Source organism: Lampris incognitus, chromosome 20, assembly GCF_029633865.1.
Source record: "Lampris incognitus isolate fLamInc1 chromosome 20, fLamInc1.hap2, whole genome shotgun sequence".
NCBI lineage: Eukaryota > Metazoa > Chordata > Actinopteri > Lampriformes > Lampridae > Lampris > Lampris incognitus.
Window position 1 is genome coordinate 30,927,759 of NC_079230.1, and position 21,407 is coordinate 30,949,165.

At 42.7% G+C, this 21,407-nt stretch overlaps 1 protein-coding gene across 1 annotated transcript; it reads right to left on the bottom strand.

The window, feature by feature from the left end:
- Positions 1-1,621: 1,621 nt before the first annotated feature.
- Positions 1,622-8,185, bottom strand: rwdd (RWD domain containing 4). The gene is made up of 7 exons (XM_056300238.1): positions 7,984-8,185; positions 6,538-6,618; positions 6,313-6,422; positions 2,679-2,829; positions 2,455-2,563; positions 1,912-1,961; positions 1,622-1,654 (listed from the first exon to the last, which is right to left on the bottom strand). The coding sequence occupies exons 1-7, from the start codon at positions 8,005-8,007 to the stop codon at positions 1,622-1,624; spliced, it is 558 nt and encodes a 185-aa protein (XP_056156213.1). The 5' UTR covers positions 8,008-8,185.
- Positions 8,186-21,407: the final 13,222 nt, after the last annotated feature.

Consider the following 21,407-nt stretch of genomic DNA (forward strand, 5'->3'; position numbering starts at 1 on the left):
GGACCCGCAGAGTACATGTGGACCCCTGGGCCTGTGCTCAGAATGCCCAGTGGATGATCCAGCCCAGATTTCATGATAGCTTAGCTACCTCCATCTCTGACGGTGTAACTACGACACATTTTTGCTCCTGTTAATATGGGAGCCGGACTATTAAATATCCCCTCAAAACGCAGACGGCGCTGAAAACAGCTTGACTACAGGAACCAGGTTTTGTCCACCTCAAACAAACTGTTTTATTGCAACAGGGGAGAAGCTTTGATGAACCAGGAAATACGTTAACCAGTAGATGGTGTCAGAAATGTTGCGGCAGTGAACCTATCCTCTCAAAGAGCAATATAAAAACTGGGTTAGTTCTCGGTTCATTTTGTCAAGAGGAAAACCGGGTGGTAGGAGTAACATCTGCACTTGATGTGTTACTAAAACACAGGATGCTTTCACAAAGCACATCCAGGATACCCCACTCACTGCAGGTAGAATAGAATCCAGGATACCCCACTCACTGCAGGGTGAGTAGAATCCAGGATACCCCACTCACTGCAGGGTGAGTAGAATCCAGGATACCCCACTCACTGCAGGGTGAGTAGAATCCAGGATACCCCACTCACTGCAGGGTGAGTAGAATCCAGGATACCCCACTCACTGCAGGGTGAGTAGAATCCAGGATACCCCACTCACTGCAGGGTGAGTAGAATCCAGGATACCCCACTCACTGCAGGGTGAGTAGAATCCAGGATACCCCACTCACTGCAGGGTGAGTAGAATCCAGGATACCCCACTCACTGCAGGGTGAGTAGAATCCAGGATACCCCACTCACTGCAGGGTGAGTAGAATCCAGGATACCCCACTCACTGCAGGGTGAGTAGAATCCAGGATACCCCACTCACTGCAGGGTGAGTAGAATTTCCCACCGACCGGCCCAATTCATTTCCCACTGCTTGGCAACTGGACTTCGTCTCAGAGGAGATTTCCTTTTTTAAACAACGGCAGTGTAATTCGTTGTGTGCGCACAATGACGATAAAGTATCGTATCTCATCCGACAGTTTCTGCGGGTCCGTCTCTCCTCAGTGACTAAGATATCCCAAACGTTCCACCTTAACCGACATCAAGCAGAAACCACAGGAAACACAGCGAGACCGGGTTTAGCGTGCCCACGTGACTTAAACTGCATATTGTGAACAATGCTCGGCTGACACTTTGATAAAGTGCTGGTCAGTGTCCTGATGCGTCTTACAAACACCAAAAACAAAAAAACACCCTGCTAGACCTTTGTGAAGTCCCAGCAGTCATGCAGGTCAAAAAGCACACTTTGTCCACATACAAATCAGGAGATCTTTCTGGAAGTGTGTGTACATCGTCCACACTTGTCGGGGCGGGCACATTCCTGGACTGGTGGTTTTGTTCGGTTTCGTCCGCACCGTCTTTACTATAGGTGGAGAAGCAGCTGTCGTGTGTGTGTGTGGGATCTTGGGAGGATTTGAGTTGAAGGCATCTTAAGAGAGCGGTAGCAGGATCAGGTGGGTATGAAGAGTTTTAGGAGAGTTCATTGCACTTCCTTAAAAAAAAAAACAAAACAAAAAAACACCCAGCACCAGATAACTGCCCACTCTCCCGCTGTTGTCCTAGTCCTCCTCTTTTCCTCCTGTTTTGCTAAGCTAAAACATTGAGAAGGAGAAAAGGCAGAAATTACACATTGCTTTGTTTGGACAGGGACTACTGCATCAGTCTTATTTGTGAAGCTGTCACTTACATGCTGGCAGATCATGACGAAGGTTCAACACCGCATAAAGGAAAGAAAGACATGGGTGGGTTAATTATGGACTCCATGGCAGGCCAATTCTGAAGCCATATTAAATAGTGCCATCCAGTGGAGTAACGCAGAACTACAGCAATTTAAGAAAGGGGTACATACTTTGATCACATCCACCCAGTTCCAACCTCTTGGCAGTTCACCCTTGTTATCTGAAAGCAGAAAAATGGTTAGAAACTAGGGGTGTAAGAAATATCGACACACTCGAGTATGGCGATATTATCTTGCGTGATACTGTATTGATTCTCAAAACCACTGTATCGACTTTTAATTGTTTACATATAAAGGTTCGCAACAAACATGTTGTGTGTAACCCCACGACCAGTGTTGTAATCTATCTTCAGCCATTTGACTCTTCCACTCCAACCCAACAACGTAAACTGAGACAGGAAGTAGCATAAGCACAAAGAACGCAGGCCTATGAAACCACAATATATCACCTTTCTTACAGTATCGCAATATATCACGATATATTGAATCGTAACCCCTGTATCGTGATATGTATCGTATCGCCGGATTCTCGCCGATACACAGCTCTATTAAAAACAGCAATATTACTACTACTACTACTACTACTACTACTACCTCTCAAATTTTATTCTTCACAATCTCTACTGCCTCTAAAATAGTGTGATAATCATGTACCTGTTCTGCTAATAATCCTCCTCTTCTGTGCTTTGGTAAGCTGCTCCTTCTTCTCCTTCTTTTTGGCCGCTGAGCTGTTAGCTGTCACATCATTGCTGGGTGCCAGTGTCTACAAAAACACAAGTCAACATTTTTGTTGATGCAAGAAGCTTGAGAAATGTAAATAGCACTTGTAGTCAGAATGGTGAAACACGGTGAGCAGAATTGCAGCCCAAGCCACTGACCACAGCAGTAACTATGGGCTGGTGGTTCTCCATGAGGGCCTCCTGGTTTTCCTTGGCCCATTCAAACAGGGTGTACATCATGGCAGTGCCCAGGTTAGCTTCTACCTGCTCCTCCAGCTTAGACATGATCAACTGCTTGGTCTCTGAGGCACTGGGGTGACAACAATATGTGAGACATTAAAGTCAATCTTCAATTCCTCAAATTTCTCAATTCAATTCCTCAACTATCATTTATAGTGACGCAAGGTTTAAAATTCCTGGATGGTCACTATACAGATGGAGCTTGTGCTACTTCGCTTAACTTGAGGGTAAGCGTTTCAAAAAAACCAAGGGCAGCATATTCAAGAGAAGCACTCACAATGAAGAAGAAACATTTTGCAGTAATTTTACCCATTGACCCCAAACTACTACTACTACTTTCAGCTCCTCCTGTTAGGGGGCGCCACAGCAGATCATCCGTTTCCATCTCTTCCTGTCCTCTTCATCTTCCTCTGTCACACCAGCCACCTGCATGACCTCCCTCACCACATCCATAAACCTCCTCTTTGGTCTTCCTCCTCTCCTCTTCCCTGGCAGCTCCATATTCAGCATCCTTCTCCCAATATACCCAGTATCTCTCCTCCACACATGTCCAAACCATCTCAATCTTGCCTCTCTTGCTTTGTCTCCAAACCGTCCAACTTGAGCTGTCCCTCTAATATACTCGTTCCTAATCCTGTCCTTCTTCATCACTCCCAATGAAAATTTTAGCATCTTCATCTTTGCCACTTCCTGCTCCGCCTCCTGGCTTTTTGTCAGTGCCACCGTCTCCAAAACATGTAACATAGCTGGTCTCACAACCATCTTGTAAACCTTCCCTTTAACTCTTGCTGGTACCCTTCTGTTACAAATCACTCCTGACACTCTTCTCCACCCACTCCACCCTGCCTGCACCCTCTTCTTCACTCCCCAGTACTTTGAACACTTGACCCCCAGTATTTAAACTCATCAACCGTTGCCACCTCTACTCCTTGCATCCTCACCATTCCACTGTCATTCCACTGCACTGGAGAGAAGAGGAATGAAAGTCAATAGAAGCAAGAAGGAATACATAGTATGTATGATCATGGAGGAGGACAGTGGAATGGTGAGGATACAAGGAGTAGAGGTGGCAAAGGTGGATGAGTTTAAATACTTGGGGTCAACTGTTCAAAGTAATGGGGAGTGAAGAAGAGAGTGCAGGAAGGGTGGAGTGGGTGAAGAAGAGTGTCATGAGGGATTTGTGACAGAAAGGTACCAGCAAGAATGAAAGGGAAGGTTTACAAGATGGTTGTGAGACCAGCTATGTTTTATGGTTTGGAGACAGTGGCACTGATGAAAAGACAGGAGGTGGAGCTGGAGGTGGCAGAGATGAAGATGCAAAGATTTTAATTGGGAGTGATGAAGAAGGACAGAATTAGGAACGAGTATATTAGAGGGACAGCTCAGGTTGGACAGTTTGGAGACAAAGCAAGAGAGGCAAGATTGAGATGATTTGGACATGTGTGGAGGAGAGATGCTGGGTATATTGGGGGAAGGATGCTGAATATGGAGCTGCCAGGGAAGCGAAAAAGAGGTAGGCCAAAGAGGAGGTTTATGGATGTGGTGAGGGAAGACATGCAGGTGGCTGGCATGACAGAGGAAGTTTGTTACTTCTGGCTGAATGAACGAGACAGTAAATGGTGGAGATTTTAAAGAAATAATTTTATACCTATTTAAGTAATGAACCCCCTGTAACATATATTTTGTAAATTTAAAATCATATGATTCTGCCATTAAAAAAAAAAATTGTGGGATTTCCCCCCTTTTTCTCCCCAACTGTATCCAGCCAATTACCCCACTCTTCCGAGGCGTCCAGGTCACTGCTCCACCCCCTCTGCCGATCCGGGGAGGGCTGCAGACTACCACATGCCTCCTCCATTACATGTGTAGTCTCCGGCCGCTTCCTTTCACCTGACAGTGAAGAGTTTGCTAGGGCGACGTAGTGCATGGGAGGATCACGCCATTCCCCCCAGTTCCCCTTCCTCCCTGAACAGGCGCCCTGACCGACCAGAGGAGGTGCTAGTGCAGCGACCAGGACACACACCCACATCTGGCTTCCCAACCGCAGATACAGCCAATTGTGTCTGTAGGGATGCCCGACCAAGCCAGAGGTAACACAGGGATTCGGACCAGCGATCTCCACGAGTCTTCTATTTTGTAATAATATACCACGTATCCAACATCACCAGACATTAAAGCACTTGGATCAGTCAAACAAAATACCAAGGTGTTTCTAAAGACTTCATCCTTCCTTAAAATTTATACACCAGCCAGACAATGGCAGTTCATGGCTACAGTCAAAAGAGATGCAGAGCAATTTACATTCATGATATTATGGTTTTAATAATGAGACTGATCCTATTTCCACACTCAGGATGAAATTAAGATCAAAACTAATTTAAAGCCATTTTTACTTAATTTTAGTGAACTGGTGAATCGGACGGTGTAGCTGCAGATTTTCTAAAACAATGTCTTCTTATTAGATTTTTTTGTCTGATGGTACATCAGTTTAGAGTTCAGTGGGCAGAACAGTTTAAGGTTATTCAAATCATATTCAATTTATAGAAAATACATATCATTAAATCTACGGGGATACCAGAAGAAGACTTTACTAAAACTGTTGCTGCGGTTTGACATTCGGTTTGGGCATTCTCGCTTGAGAAAGAGTTGAATATGCACATGGTTTGCTAATCTGCGATGCGGATGACATTGTGATCTGTAGCGACAGTAGGGTTCAGGTTGAGGAGAGCCTGGAGAGGTGGAGGTATGCACTGGAGAGAAGAGGAATGAAAGTCAGTAGGAGCAAGACGGAATACCTATACGTGAATTTGAGGGAGGACAGTGGAATGGTGAGGATGCAAGGAGTAGAGGTGATGAAGGTGTATGAGTTTAAATACTTGGGGTCAACTGTCCGAAGTAACGGGGAGTGCAGGAGAGAGGTGAAGAAGAGAGTGCAGGCAGGGTGGAGTGGGTGGAGAAGAGTGTCAGGAGTGATGTGCGACAGAAGGGTACCAGCAAGAGTTAAAGGGAAGGTCTACAAGATGGTAGTGAGACCAGCTATGTTGTATGGTTTGGAGACAGTGGCACTGATGAAAAGACAGGAGGTGGAGCTGGAGGTGGCAGAGTTGAAGATGCTAAGATTTTCATTGGGAGTGACGAAGAAGGACAGGATTAGGAACGAGTATATTAGAGGGACAGCTCAGGTTGGATGGTTTGAAGACAAAGCAAGATAGGCAAGATTGAGATGGTTTGGACATGTGGGGAGGAGAGATGCTGGGTATACTGGGAGAAGGATGCTGAATATGGAGCTGCCAGGGAAGAGGAAGGCCAAAGAGGAGGTTTATGGATGTGGTGAGGGAGGACATGCAGGTGGCTGGTGTGACAGAGGAAGATGCAGAGGACAGGAAGAGATGGAAAAGGATGATCTGCTGTGGAGCCCCCTAACGGGAGCAGCCAAACGTAGTAGTAGTAGCTAATCTGCGATGAACCGCACCGGCCTGAGCTAATACATGACACTTAGTGTGATACAGTACGGAATATCGACCCTGTGTAGATGTTTGCATTTGCTACTTACATCCTGTTGTTGAAAAAGGCATCTAGAGACATATTCGGGGCAGATTCAGGATAGGACTGTGTCCATGTAATATCCAAGAGGAACGCTTTGGAGTCCTCGAGATCTCCTATCTGTGACACAACATTTAAACAGGACATTTCAGATATGTCAATCAAAAAGCATGTTCCACTTTTAAACAAATATATCTTATTTAAATGAATTAATCTCAGTGAATGTTCCACTCACCCTAAACTGAAAAGACACCGGGCTGATTTCCTTAAAACACTCGTCCCCCTCGTAGATAGAGCGAAGAGCTTCCAACTCCATCTGTTAGAGAAACGCATGAAAAAGAAAAGCAATAAGAGTTAAAGGTTTCTCATGTCGAGGGAGACAGTGGATCGTAACGCAGTTACGAGCCCAGGACAAACTGTTACACCGAAATACCGTTTTGCTTCAATGAATTCATCAAACTTTAATTCTGCAGCACACTTCAGTACATTCAAACGCAATGCACTTTACCCCCACGTGAGAGTGCAGATATAAAAAGGCAAGGATAAAAGTGCAAAATATATATTTTTTAAAATCTTAATGAAATGAAGAATCTTGCTCAGATCAGATTCTTGCCCAAAGCTTCCAAGATGGACAAGTACAAGTCATGTTTGTGACTAGTAACGTTCCCACTTTTCATGCTGTGTTGAGGAATCTTACGTACAAATTTATGTGTCGATTACAACGCTGTTAACTGAGCCTGCACAAAGTGACACCAGGTAGGCCTCTCGTTTCTGGAAACACTGAAACAAATGTCTGTACAGCTTTTAGTCTGTGGACTTGTGAACTGCAGTTTTTAGCTATATTATTGTGTTGTTGTCCTGTGTTGTATTTTTGTTGTTGTTAGTTTTTTTGAATATGGCTCTACCCATGTGCCTGAATAAAGTAAGATTTGAATTGAAGAACACATAAAATAATGTGAAGACATGAAATCAAAATAAAAGTAACTGAATGAGGACACGCTAAACCCACGATGGATCACCAACACATGACGGGTCAGAGGGGGTGACCCCCCCCCCCCAGGCGGGAGCACGACTAAAAACACGTGTTGTGCTGCCGGTGAAGTGGCTCTTCTCAGGTCCAGTTGCAGAAGTTCGCCATGAAAGTCGTGCGGTCAACTCGGCAACGGACACACAGCGGTGGAGGCTATTAGCATCACTAGCAGAGCAGAGCGCCAGCGTTAGCTGCTAGCAGCTGTTAGCAGCGCTAGCGGCTGGTTAGCGCTAGCAGCTGTTAAGAGCGCTTAGTGCTAGCAGCGGTTAACAGCGCTAGCGGCTGGTTAGCGCTAGCAGCTGTTAGCAGCGCTAGCGGCTGGTTAGTGCTAGCAGCTGTTAGCAGCGCTAGCAGCTGTTAAGAGCGCTAGCGGCTGGTTAGTGCTAGCAGCTGTTAGCAGCGCTAGCTGGTTAGTGCTAGCAGCTGTTAGCAGTGCTAGCGGCTGGTTACCGCTAGCAGCTGTACCGTTAGCGCTAGCACTGTTAGCAGCGCTAGCGGCTGGTTACCGCTAGCTTACCGTTACCGCGCAGGTTACCGTTAGCGCTAGCAGCTGTTAGCCGCGCTAGCGGCTGCTCGCCTCGCTAGCCTAGCAGACACCGTGCCAACAAGTGAGGCTATAGCGCTAGCTCGTCGCACTTCATTGGTTTCTACCTCTTGGTCCTCGTTGGCTGTCATGTCGTCTGTCTGTCTGTCGTGAAGTCCCTGAAGCGTTTCCTCCGCAAGGCTGTAAAAGCGCCGAGTCAGTGAGCCATAGCGTCCACGTAAACTTCACTTTAGTAAGAACTTCTCTACTCCCACCACCGACTCAGCCGGCGCCACCATCATGCCGTGACGTGTGCGTAGTTCGCGTGAAGCTGAATCTCTTCCTCGTCCTCCCCCCCCCTCCTCTTCTTCGTCCCCTTCGTAGAGGATTACTGGTGTTTGGCAGCCATAAATCATGCGTTACCGTCACCTGCTGCAATGTAAGAACTTCACATTATACTAAGAGTACACCCAAAGTAGTAGTAATAACAGTAATAATAATGATAATCATTACATCTATATAGCGCTTTTCTAGACACCCCACGCGCTTCATATTGACAGGCATTGTCGGTCATTATGATCCAAACCATCAGTACAGTACTAAAAGTGGTTAATTTCTAATGGAGGGGGAGTCTGACTGAAGATGCCCATAACTATATCATATAACACCCCATTCGTGACGTTGTCCTTCTATAACCCAGACTGAGTTTATGCAAATCTTTCTTCCAGTGTAACGTCTAGATTTTCTCCAAATATCCCCAAAACATGCAAATATCTGCTGTCCTGGAGGCCTCCAGCACCGTCTTCATTCTTTCCTTTCCTACGCTCCCTTTATTTCAGCAGCGCAGCTGAGGACCACGACGAGGAATGCCAAAACTCTTTATATATATAAGAAGAACCCCGCTACAATGTAGCGGTTTGGTGATCCACCCGTTTAAATCTCCCTCCTCTTCATCCTGCCAGCTAACCGCCTCCCCACTCCAACTCCCTCCCCCCAAATGCTCAGAATCATCTGAAATGCCGAGAAAAGTGGTTTTTAGCCATTTTTAGAAAAATGCATATTTTGCATAATTATGCATAATTATTATGGTTATTTTAATTTTCTGCTATTTTTCTGGTCCTCTCTTGAACAATACCTACCACCTCCAAAAAAATTAGGATCATAAGTGCATTTTTGCAAAAAATGCATATATTTTGCATAATGCCAAAATAAGTCCCAGAAATGTTTTTTATATAGGTGAAAAAAATCAAAGATGCTCAGAATCACCTGAAATGCCGAGGAAAGTGGGTTTTAGTCATTTTTAGAAAATGCATATTTTGCATATTTATGCATAATTATGCATAATTTTAATGTTCTGGGATTTTTCCCTTACTCTCTGAGACAATACCTACCACCTCCAAAAAGAATTAGGATCATAAGTGCTTTAGTTTTCGGTCACGCTATCCACACTAACTAACACACACACGTAACGAAAATATATGAGTATATATATACCTTTATTAATCCCGTAGGGGAAATTCATCTTCTGCATTTTTAACCGGTAGGATGTAGCGCGCAGTGGGCAGCTGCAGCTCTTTTTTTCCTGACTGCCTTGCTCAGAGGCACCGACACGAGTATTACCCCTAACATGCATGTGTTTTTGATGGTGGGAGGAAACCGGAGCCCCCGGAGGAAACCCACGCAGACGCGGGGAGAACTCCACACAGAAAGGACCCGGGACGGCCTGGGGTTCGAACCCAGGACCTTCTTGCTGCGAGGCAGCGGTGCTGACCAACCACCGGGCCACCGTGGCTTTATATCGGAGTCAGTCCACCTCTGACCTGCGTCATGTTCAGTTATGGCGGTGGAACTTTCAGAGATGCTATCAAAGATTCAAAGTTGCACAAAAAAAGAATGAATTAAAAACGATCAAAAGCACCTTGTGTGCTCAGAGACGAGCTGTATTAACGTTCTCTTGTCAAGACGCCAGATTGATTAATTGCTTTGGAGAACTTGTGAGTCTTGAATATGAAATATCTTCCAGATTGAATTTGAATTTCTTGTATGATATTTCATCTTGACAGAAAGCTTTTTTGTGGTTTTCATTTTTGAGAAAGCAATGTCACTCATTAATATTCATCAGACATATGATGATGCCACGTGCAGTATTAAAAAACATTTATTTCTAGTTACAGAAGAGTTGTAGTATATCAGAGGGACAGCTCAGGTTGGACGGTTTGGAGACAAAGCAAGAGAGGCAAGATGGAGATGGTTTGGACATGTGTGGAGGAGAGATTCTGGGTATACTGGGAGAAGGATGCTGAATATGGAGCTGCCAGGGAAGAGGAGAAGAGGAAGGCCAAAGAGGAGGTTTATGGATGTGGTGAGGGAGGACATGCAGGTGGCTGGTGGGACAGAGGAAGATGCAGAGGACAGGAAGAGATGGAAACGGATGATCCGCTGTGGCGCCCCCTAACGGCAGCAGCTGAAGGTAGTAGCAGTAGTAGTAGTAGTAGTAATAGCAATAGCAGTAGTAGTGTAGTAGTAGTATTCGTGTAGTAGTACTGTTGTACTACTATCAGTAGTAGTGGTAGTGTAGTAGTAGTAGCAGTAGTAATAGCAGCAGCAGTAGTGTAGTGTAGTAGTAGTTGTAGAAGTAGTGTAGTAGTAGCGTAGTAGCAGTAGTCATAACAGTAGTAGTAGTAGCAGCAGCAGTAGTGTAGTAGTAGTAGTAGTAGTGTTGTACTACTTAGTAGTAGTAGCAGTAGTAGTTGTAGTAGTTGTAGTGTTAGTGTAGTATTAGTAGTATTAGTGTAGTAGTATTAGTAGTAGCAGTAGTAGTAACAGTAGTAGTAGTAGTAGTACTAGTAGCAGTGTAGTAGTGTAATAGTAGTAGTAGTAGTAGCAGCAGCAGCAGCATAGTAGCAGTAATAGCAGTAGTAGTAACAATAACAGTAGTAGTAGCAGTCGTAGTAGTAGTAGTGTAGTATTGTAATAGTAATGTAATAGTAGTAGTAGTAGTGTAGTAGTAGTAGCAGCAGCATACTAGCAGTAATAGCAGTAGTAGTAACAATAACAGTAGTAGTAGCAGTCGTAGTAGTAGTGGTGTAGTATTGTAATAGTAATGTAATAGTAGTAGTGTAGTAGTAGTAGTAGTAGTAGTAGTAGTAGTAGTAGTAGTAGTAGTAGTAGCAGCAGCGTAAGTAGCAGTAATAGCAGTAGAAGTAACAATAACAGTAGTAGTAGTGGGAGTAGTACTAGTAGTAGTAGTGGGAGTAGTAGTAGTACTAGTAGTAGTAGTAGTGGGAGTAGATGCTTTCACTGCTTTCATTGGCATCTGACCAGACGTTATGTGACGTGTGATTGTGACGGGCAGGCCGGGGCACATTGACCATCATGCATTGCGGCCTGGCGCTGACTCGTTACGCTGCGGCTTCTCTCTTCATCATATCATGTCAGAGGTTAAGACATACTCAACGTTAACTTGGCTGCAGGTGTAGTAACTGTGTACAGTGTGGTCCCTCGGGAGACCGGACTATATATAGTAATAATAATGTGTGTATGTATCATAAGGTGTGTCATGTTGAACAGAAGACCAGTTAAACTTTACATGTAGACATTTTTAAACAAATGGTAGCAAAGGGTCTCTCAAAAAGCGTAAAACAGGTGCAGTATTTCATATATGCAAGAGTAAACACAGCAAACAAAACACTGCATAAAACAATAAAATAATCACAAAAAGCACAAGAACATGAAATATATGCACAATAACAAGCAGAAAACACTTGGAAGGCGCCGCCTTTACCCCTCCTGCTCATTCCCCAATGGCTGCTTACAAGATGCCCTCAGAGGGTTGTTCAAAACAAATACTCAACTGTCAGCTGTATGTGTTGTTATCTTGTTGTTACAATGTTATTTGTCAGCTGTATGTGTTGTTATCTTGATGTTACAATGTTACTTGTCAGCTGTATGTGTTGTTATCTTGTTGTTACAATGTTATTTGTCAGCTGTATGTGTTGTTATCTTGTTGTTACAATGTTATTTGTCAGCTGTATGTGTTGTTATCTTGATGTTACAATGTTATTCGTCAGCTGTATGTGTTGTTATCTTGTTGTTACAATGTTATTTGTCAGCTGTATGTGTTGTTATCTTGTTGTTACAATGTTACTTGTCAGCTGTATGTGTTGTTATCTTGTTGTTACAATGTTATTTGTCAGCTGTATGTGTTGTTATCTTGTTGTTACAATGTTATTTGTCAGCTGTATGTGTTGTTATCTTGTTGTTACAATGTTATTTGTCAGCTGTATGTGTTGTTAGCTTGTTTTTACAATGTTATTTGTCAGCTGTATGTGTTGTTAGCTTGTTAATACAATGTTATTCGTCAGCTGTATGTGTTGTTATCTTGTTGTTACAATGTTATTTGTCAGCTGTATGTGTTGTTATCTTGTTGTTACAATGTTACTTGTCAGCTGTATGTGTTGTTATCTTGTTGTTACAATGTTATTTGTCAGCTGTATGTGTTGTTATCTTGTTGTTACAATGTTATTTGTCAGCTGTATGTGTTGTTATCTTGTTGTTACAATGTTATTTGTCAGCTGTATGTGTTGTTATCTTGTTGTTACAATGTTATTTGTCAGCTGTATGTGTTGTTAGCTTGTTTTTACAATGTTATTTGTCAGCTGTATGTGTTGTTAGCTTGTTAATACAATGTTATTCGTCAGCTGTATGTGTTGTTATCTTGTTGTTACAATGTTATTTGTCAGCTGTATGTGTTGTTATCTTGTTGTTACAATGTTATTTGTCAGCTGTATGTGTTGTTATCTTGTTGTTACAATGTTACTTGTCAGCTGTATGTGTTGTTATCTTGTTGTTACAATGTTATTTGTCAGCTGTATGTGTTGTTATCTTGTTGTTACAATGTTACTTGTCAGCTGTATGTGTTGTTATCTTGATGTTACAATATTATTTGTCAGCTGTATGTGTTGTTATCTTGATGTTATAATGACTCTTATCATATAGCACATTCATTTATTCATTCATTATCCAAATCGCTTATCCTTACTCAGGGTCACGGGAGTCTGTCCCAGCAGTCATCATATATTTCTTTATATCTCATAAATCATATTTATATCTATATATCTATATAGCTATAGCTATCTATCCATCCATCCATTATCCAAACTGCTTATCCTACTCTATATATCTATATCTAGAACTATATATCTATATCTATCTATCTATCTATCTATCTATCTATCTATCTATCTATCTATCTATCTATCTATCTATCTATCTATCTATCTATCTATCTATCTATCTATCTATCTATCTATCTATCTATCTATCTATCTATCTATCTATCTATCTATCTATCTATCTATCTATCTATCTATCTATATATGTCAGAAATATATTTATAATATATACACACACACACCCACACAGACAATATCTACTACTACTACTTCTACTACTTTTGGCTGCTCCCGTTAGGGGGCGTCACAGCGGAGCATCCGTTTCTATTTCTTCCTGTCTTCTGCGTCTTCCTCTGTCACACCAGCCACCTGCATGTCCTCCCTCACCACATCCATAAATCCATAAACACACACACACACACACACACACACACACACACACACACACACACACACACACACACACACTACTCAAACTGTCGTGGCAATTACTGAATTCAACTCTGACATTAAACGAGGAGCGAGACAAAACTCTCTTCCAGTATCGTCACAGGGTTTTAACATATATATTCATGAACAGACGCATTGAAGCCCAGGTGGCTGAATAATCAATACAGTACAGTCTCTCTTACAGGGCAGGTGTGTGTTCCTGCCCTCCTTATCTCAGGTCTTCCAGCCTCATCCACCAAGGCCACTTCTGAGACTAGTGTGTACACACCTGCTACACTCAGCGAGGCTCCCCTGCGGTGCTGCTGTCAGCCAGCAGTCAACAACAGACCTTATGTGTGCACCTAGACAAGAGGCCTCATACACCACCATGGACTTCAAGTGTCCATCTAAGCATGTCAAATAAGGTAAACCTGGTACAGGTGGTACATGGGGAAAGATTAAAAGTAAGCAAACGTCACATATGAATTACCCTCACAACCCCCCCCCCCCTTTTGATGAATATTATATCCATGTCATGATATGATGGTTGTCATATACGGTGCTGCCATAACAGAAAATAAGGGCTCTGCTTGTGGTGGCTGTTGAATAGAGATGATTCTTTTTCTTTCCAAAAATTTAAAATGTCTCTGTGTCAGTTCGTCATGCACACGTTTTGTCGTTCTCAAAAGGACACAGGGGAAGGTGGGTGAACATAGATGACCTTTGTCCTCACACAGGGTGAAGAGAAAGGTGTGGTGATATCTGGTGCTGTATGCAGTGTGCAGCAGCATCTACACAACTTCTCTTTTTCCGCAACCTTCTGTGTGAGGGGTGACTAGACTCACTGATGGATGATGAACACAACTGACGTGTCACCAAACATATATAAATATATAAACATATAAACACATAAATATACTGGGCTATATAAACATATATACATATATAAACATATATACACACATAAATATACTGGGCTATATAAACATATACAAACATATAAACATATATACACACATAAATATACTGGGCTATATAAACATATACAAACATATAAACATATATACACATATAAATATACTGGGCTATATAAACATATATAAACACATATACACACATAAATAAACATATATAAATATATAAACATATAAACACATAAATATACTGGGATATATAAACATATACAAATATATAAACATATATACACACATAAATATACTGGGCTATATAAACATATACAAATATCTAAACATATATACACACATAAATATACTGGGCTATATAAACATATAAAAACATATAAACATATATACACACATAAATATACTGGGCTATATAAACATATATAAATATATAAACATATAAACACATAAATATACTGGGCTATATAAACATATATACATATCTAAACATATATAAACACATAAATATACTGGGCTATATAAACATATATATAAACACATATACACACATAAATATACTCGGATATATAAACATATATAAATATATAAACATATAAACACATAAATATACTGGGATATATAAACATATATAAATATATAAACATATATACACATAAATATACTGGGCTATATAAACATATATAAACATATATAAACACATAAATATACTGGGGTATATAAACATATATAAATATATAAACATATATACACATAAATATACTGGGCTATATAAACATATATAAATATATATAAACACATATACACACATAAACATACTGGGCTATATAAACATATATAAATATATAAACATATAAATACACTGGGATATATAAACATATATAAATATATAAACATATAAATATACTGGGATATATAAACATATATAAATATATAAACATATAAATACACTGGGATATATAAACATATATAAATATATAAACATATATAAATACATAAACATAAATATACTGGGATATATAAACATATATAAATATATAAACATATAAATATACTGGGCTATATAAACACATATAAATATATATAAACACATATACACACATAAATATACTGGGCTATATAAACATATATAAATATATAAACATATAAATATACTGGGATATATAAACATATATAAATATATAAACATATAAATATATAAACATATAAATATACTGGGATATATAAACATATATAAATATATAAACATATAAATATACTGGGATATATAAACATATATAAATACTAGAAGAACCCCGCTACAATGCAGCGGTTTGGTTCTCCACCCGTCTAAATCTCCCTCCTCTTCATCCTGCCAGCTAACCGCCTTCCCCCTGCCCCTAAACCCCCCCCCCACTCCAACTCCCTCCCCCCAAATGCTCAGAATCATCTGAAATGCCGAGAAAAGTGGTTTTTAGCCATTTTTAGAAAATGCATATTTTGCATAATTACGCATAATTATGCATAATTATATTGTAATTTTCTGCTATTTTTCTGGTCCTCTCTGGAACAATACCTACCACCTCCAAAAAAAAATTAGGATCATAAATGCATTTTTGCAAAAATGCATTTATTTTCCATAATGCCAAACATTTCTAAGTCACAGAATTTTTTTTTTATACAGGTGAAAAAATCAAAGATGCTCAGAATCACCTGAAATGCCGAGAAAAGTGGTTTTAAAACAATTTTAGAAAAATGCATATTTTGCATATTTATGCATAATTATGCATAATTTTGATTTTCTGGGATTTTCCCCTTACTCTCTGAGACAATACCTACCACCTCCAAAAATAATTAGGATCATAAATGCTTTAGTTTTCGGTCCCGCTATCTACACTAACACCACACACACACAAACTAACACCACACACACACACACATTACGAAAATACATGAGTAGATATAAACATATAAATATACTGGGATATATAAACATATATAAACATATAAACATATATGTCTATATAAACGTATATAGACATATATAAATATACTGGGACATGCTGTGAGCAGTCTGTGCTGCACGCTGTTTTCCATGCTGCATGAACACACTGACCGGAAATGGGCTGTATCAACAAACAAACAATAGTCACACCACAGGCTGAGTGTGAGTACTGTGAGCAGGGTTTCACAGGAGTCATTATTAGCAACATTCACACCACACACACAGGCTGAGTGTGAGTACTGTGAGCAGGGTTCCACAGGAGGGCGTCTGGAGCCTTTATTCTGAAGGTTCACCCAGTAGGAAGATGGCACAAGGATTTTGCAGCTCTTCCACCAAGAGGCACTTCAAGCCACAGATGAGACATTTTTACAGTTTCCATACATTCCATCATCCATCCATCCATCATCCATCCATCATCCATCCATTATCCGTCCATGATCCATCTATTATCCATCCATTATCTATCCATTATCCATCCATCATCCATCCATTATCCGTCCATGATCCATCTATTATCCATCTATCATCCATCCATCATCCATCCATTATCCATCCATCATCCATCCCTTATCAGTCCATGATCCATCTATTATCCATCCATTATCCATCCATCATCCATCCATCATCCATCTATCATCCATCCATTATCCATCATTATCTATCCATCATCCATCCATCATCCATCCATTATCCATCCATCATCCATCCATTATCCGTCCATGATCCATCTATTATCCATCCATCATCCATCCATTATCCGTCCATGATCCATCTATTATCCATCCATTATCTATCCATTATCCATCCATCATCCATCCATTATCCATCCATGATCCATCTATTATCCATCTATCATCCATCCATCATCCATCCATTATCCATCCATCATCCATCCATTATCCATCCATGATCCATCTATTATCCATCCATCATCCATCCATTATCCATCCATCATCCATCTATTATCCATCCATCATCCATCCATCATCCATCTATCATCCATCCATTAGCCATCCATTATCCAAGCCGCTTGTCCCAACCGCGGTCGTGGGGATGCTGGAGCCTATCCCAACAGTCACTGGGCGGCAGAAAGGGAGACGCCCTGGGCAGGCCGCCAGACCATCACAGGGCAATCTATTATTATTATTAATGTTGACAACATATATTATTCCATAACATTCATTATACGCTACAAACACAAGAATGATCTTGAACAACCAGTCACTTTCAATCAATCAATCAATCAATCGATCAATCGACCAATAAACCAATCAATCAATCAATCAATCGATCGATCAACAAATCAATCAATCAATCAATCAGTCAATCAATCAATCAATCAACCAATTAAGTTGCATTGTCGTGGCAGCCATTGCACCTTTAGCATCTTGTGGGTTCTCAAACGTCACAAAGCCAAATCCCCTGGACCTCCTGGTCTCTCTTACATCACCAGCTCTGGCAACAGAGATGCTGGAAATGTGTATTTCCTTTGGTGATTTTGCTTTGCACTTTATGAGTTTTAGAAAAATGATAATTTGTAGTACTAATAATAATTTATAACAATAACATATAATAGATATAAAAATATGTAATATATATATATATATATATATATAAAATACAATATATATAAGATTATATAATAATAATCTATAATGTAATAATGATCATTTGTAGATTATCATAATGTACATGTATGTTTGTTGAATTTAAAGGCAGATTGTGTAAATGCAGTCGCTGAGAACAAATATACCGGAATTTGTGTCCCCTGCACCATTTAGAATAGAATAGAATAGAATAGAATAGAGTAGAATAGAGTAGAATGGAATAGAATAGAATAGAGTAGAATAGAATAGACAAGACTAGAATAGAATAGAGTAGAGTAGACTAGAATGGAATAGAATAGAATAGAGTAGAGTAGAATAGAATAGACAAGACTAGAATAGAATAGAGCAGAGTAGAGTAGACTAAAATAGAGTAGAATGGAACAGAATGGAATAGAATGGAATAGAATAGAATAGAATAGACAAGACTACAATAGAATAGAATAGAGTAGACTAGAATAGAGTAGAATGGAATAGAATAGAGTAGAATAGAATAGAGTAGAATAGAGTAGAATAGAATAGAATAGAGTAGACTGGAATGGAATAGAATAGAGTAGAATAGAGTAGAATAGAATAGACAAGACTAGAATAGAATAGAGTAGAGTAGGCTAGAATAGAGTAGAATAGAATAGAGTAGAATAGAATAGAATAGACAAGACTAGAATAGAATAGAGTAGAGTAGACTAGAATAGACTAGAATAGAATAGAGTAGAGTAGAATGGAATGGAACACATTTTATTTTGACCTTGTATTCTTACAATGAAATTGATTCTCTGCACGTCGCCATCCTACCGTATAGGGGCAGGGGGCAGCTGCAGCGCCCGGCGACCAACTCCAGTTCTTCTTCCATTGCCTTGCTCAGGGACACAGGCAGCAGTATGAACCCTAACATGCATGTCTGTTTGATGGTGGGCGGAAACCCACCCAGACACGAGGAGAACGTGCACACTCCACACAGAAAGGACCCGGGACGGCCTGGGGTTCGAACCCAGGACCTTCTTGCCGTAAGGCAGCAGTGCTGAGTAACCACTGGGCCACCGTGCCGCCCCATTACTTGCACGACGTTTTAGGAAAAATACCTTCATAAAGAAAAGAGAAAAGAAGGGATAGTGTGAATGATTGATTTAGGTCAGCTCTCCACAAACATAAGTGCATACCAAAGAAAAGAAAAAAGGAGGGAAAAGGAAAGAAAAGGGAGCGACAGGAGTGACGTGTGATAAACAGGCTGTGGTGGCGGAGGGCAGCTGCAGCGGTGCCGCTCGTCACCAGCGGCTCCTACAATAACCAGCTACCCTCTAACGATGCCCTGCCTGTCTCATTACGGCTCTCATCAGTGCCGGTGATGGCTTATTGACCCAAAGCTACAACATTGGCACCGAGGGTCAGAGGTCAACTCAATAGTTTACCCATGCTAAATACCACATTGAACCGTGGCCCACACTTGCTGGCCTTGTACCCTCGACCCAGAAGGCCCTCTGGTCGGGTCTGGCGGTGTGCTCTGGCAGTAGGATGGATGTCACGTGCAGCTGTGGGTGGGCTCTTTTAATGGCTTATGAATGAGCCTCCCTGACTGTCCGGGCCGCAATCTCATTTGCAGGGGAGCAGCATTACCGGAGGAGTCCAATCAGTGTTCTCCTGCCGAGACGGATTGGAGTGGCTAGACGGGGCCAGCGTATATTAATACCCTATATTAACATTTGCATGAGGAACCACATGTGGCGCGCTCCTTTGTCAGTTTCAGTCAGGCTGGATTCACTCGAGGAGGTAATGAAGAGGAGGCTATTTTGTTTGCAGGGGGGAGGATACTGGGATGGGACAGTTTCCTCCCTAACTTGCCTCCACGGCGATGCCATTTTTCACAGGCAGTAGCAACGGCCAGGGCTGCTGCACATGACGTGACAGTTTAACGTTCAGCAGCCATGTTGACTCGATTAGCACGCGGGAAGACGAGCTCGCGGAGCTTCGTGTTCACACCTCCCGTTTCTTCTCGCCAGTGCTGATCAGGAACCCGGAACCGGTCATTGGCATTTCTAACAGCCAGACAGCAAAGAGTCTTTGGCCCAAATACGGCCCACATCTGCAGTTATCACACGGTCCACATCTGTAGTTATCACATGGCCCACATCTGCAGTTACCACGCGGCCCACATCTGCAGTTATCACGCGGTCCACATCTGCAGTTATCACGCGGCCCACATCTGGCCTTGAATGACGGCGTTGACTCAGGACTCAGGGTGAGTGCGGCTGCCTCAGCTCAGCCACACTTGGGCCACATCTGGCCCACGTAGTCTGTGCGGTAACCCAAGTCAGGCCCGGTTCATTACATTTGGACCATGTCCGGCCCACACAACAGTTGCCAGTGCTGTAAGTACCACAAGTGCCCCAGATTAGGTCCAAATGCGTCGGCTATCTGGGCATGCGCTTGCCTACACAAAAGAAACGACATTTGGTGTCTCCCAGCCCACAGCAGCGCAACACAAAGGATAAAAACACACACATCCAAAATTTCCCAAAACGACACCACCAGAAACACACAAATGCAGAGAGAACCAAGCAGAAAGACTCCACAAACAGTTAACAACACGGTCCAGTCCCTGCAACACCGGCCCGAACCCCGCCGTCCACACAACCAACCACCTGCCGGGCAGCACGGGCTAGCAGTTAGCTTAGCCTGCCCCGCTTCCGCGTCCCTTCGGACCGCCTCGGTGCCCCCTCCCTGGGTGCCCCCTCCCTGGGTGCCCCCTCCCTGGGTGCCGCTCCGGGCAGGGCCGCGGTCCCTGGGCCCACAGGACCCAGAAGACCAGGCTCCCTCAGCCGATCCAGCACCAGCTCTCCAGCCAGACACCCTCCGCACACCTCCCCGCACTCAGCACACCTCCCCGCACTCCACGCGCCTCCCTGCACTCCACGCGCCTCCCTGCACTCCACACGCCTCCCCGCACGCTACACACCTCCCCGCCCTCCACACGCCTCCCCGCACTCCACACACCTCCCCGCACGCCACACGCCTCCCCGCACTCCACACGCCTCCCCGCACTCCACGCGCCTCCCTGCACTCCACGCGCCTCCCTGCACTCCACGCGCCTCCCCGCACTCCACACGCCTCCCCGCACTCCACGCGCCTCCCTGCACTCCACACGCCTCCCCGCACTCCACACGCCTCCCCGCACTCCACACGCCTCCCCGCACTCCCCGCCCTCCGCACGCTACACACCTCCCCGCCCTCCACACGCCTCCCCGCACTCCACACGCCTCCCTGCACTCCACACGCCTCCCCGCACTCCACACACCTCCCCGCACTCCACACACCTCCCCGCACTCCACACACCTCCCCGCACTCCACACACCTCCCCGCACTCCCCGCCCTCCGCACGCTACACACCTCCCCGCACTCCACACACCTCCCCGCCCTCCACACGCCTCCCCGCACTCCACACGCCTC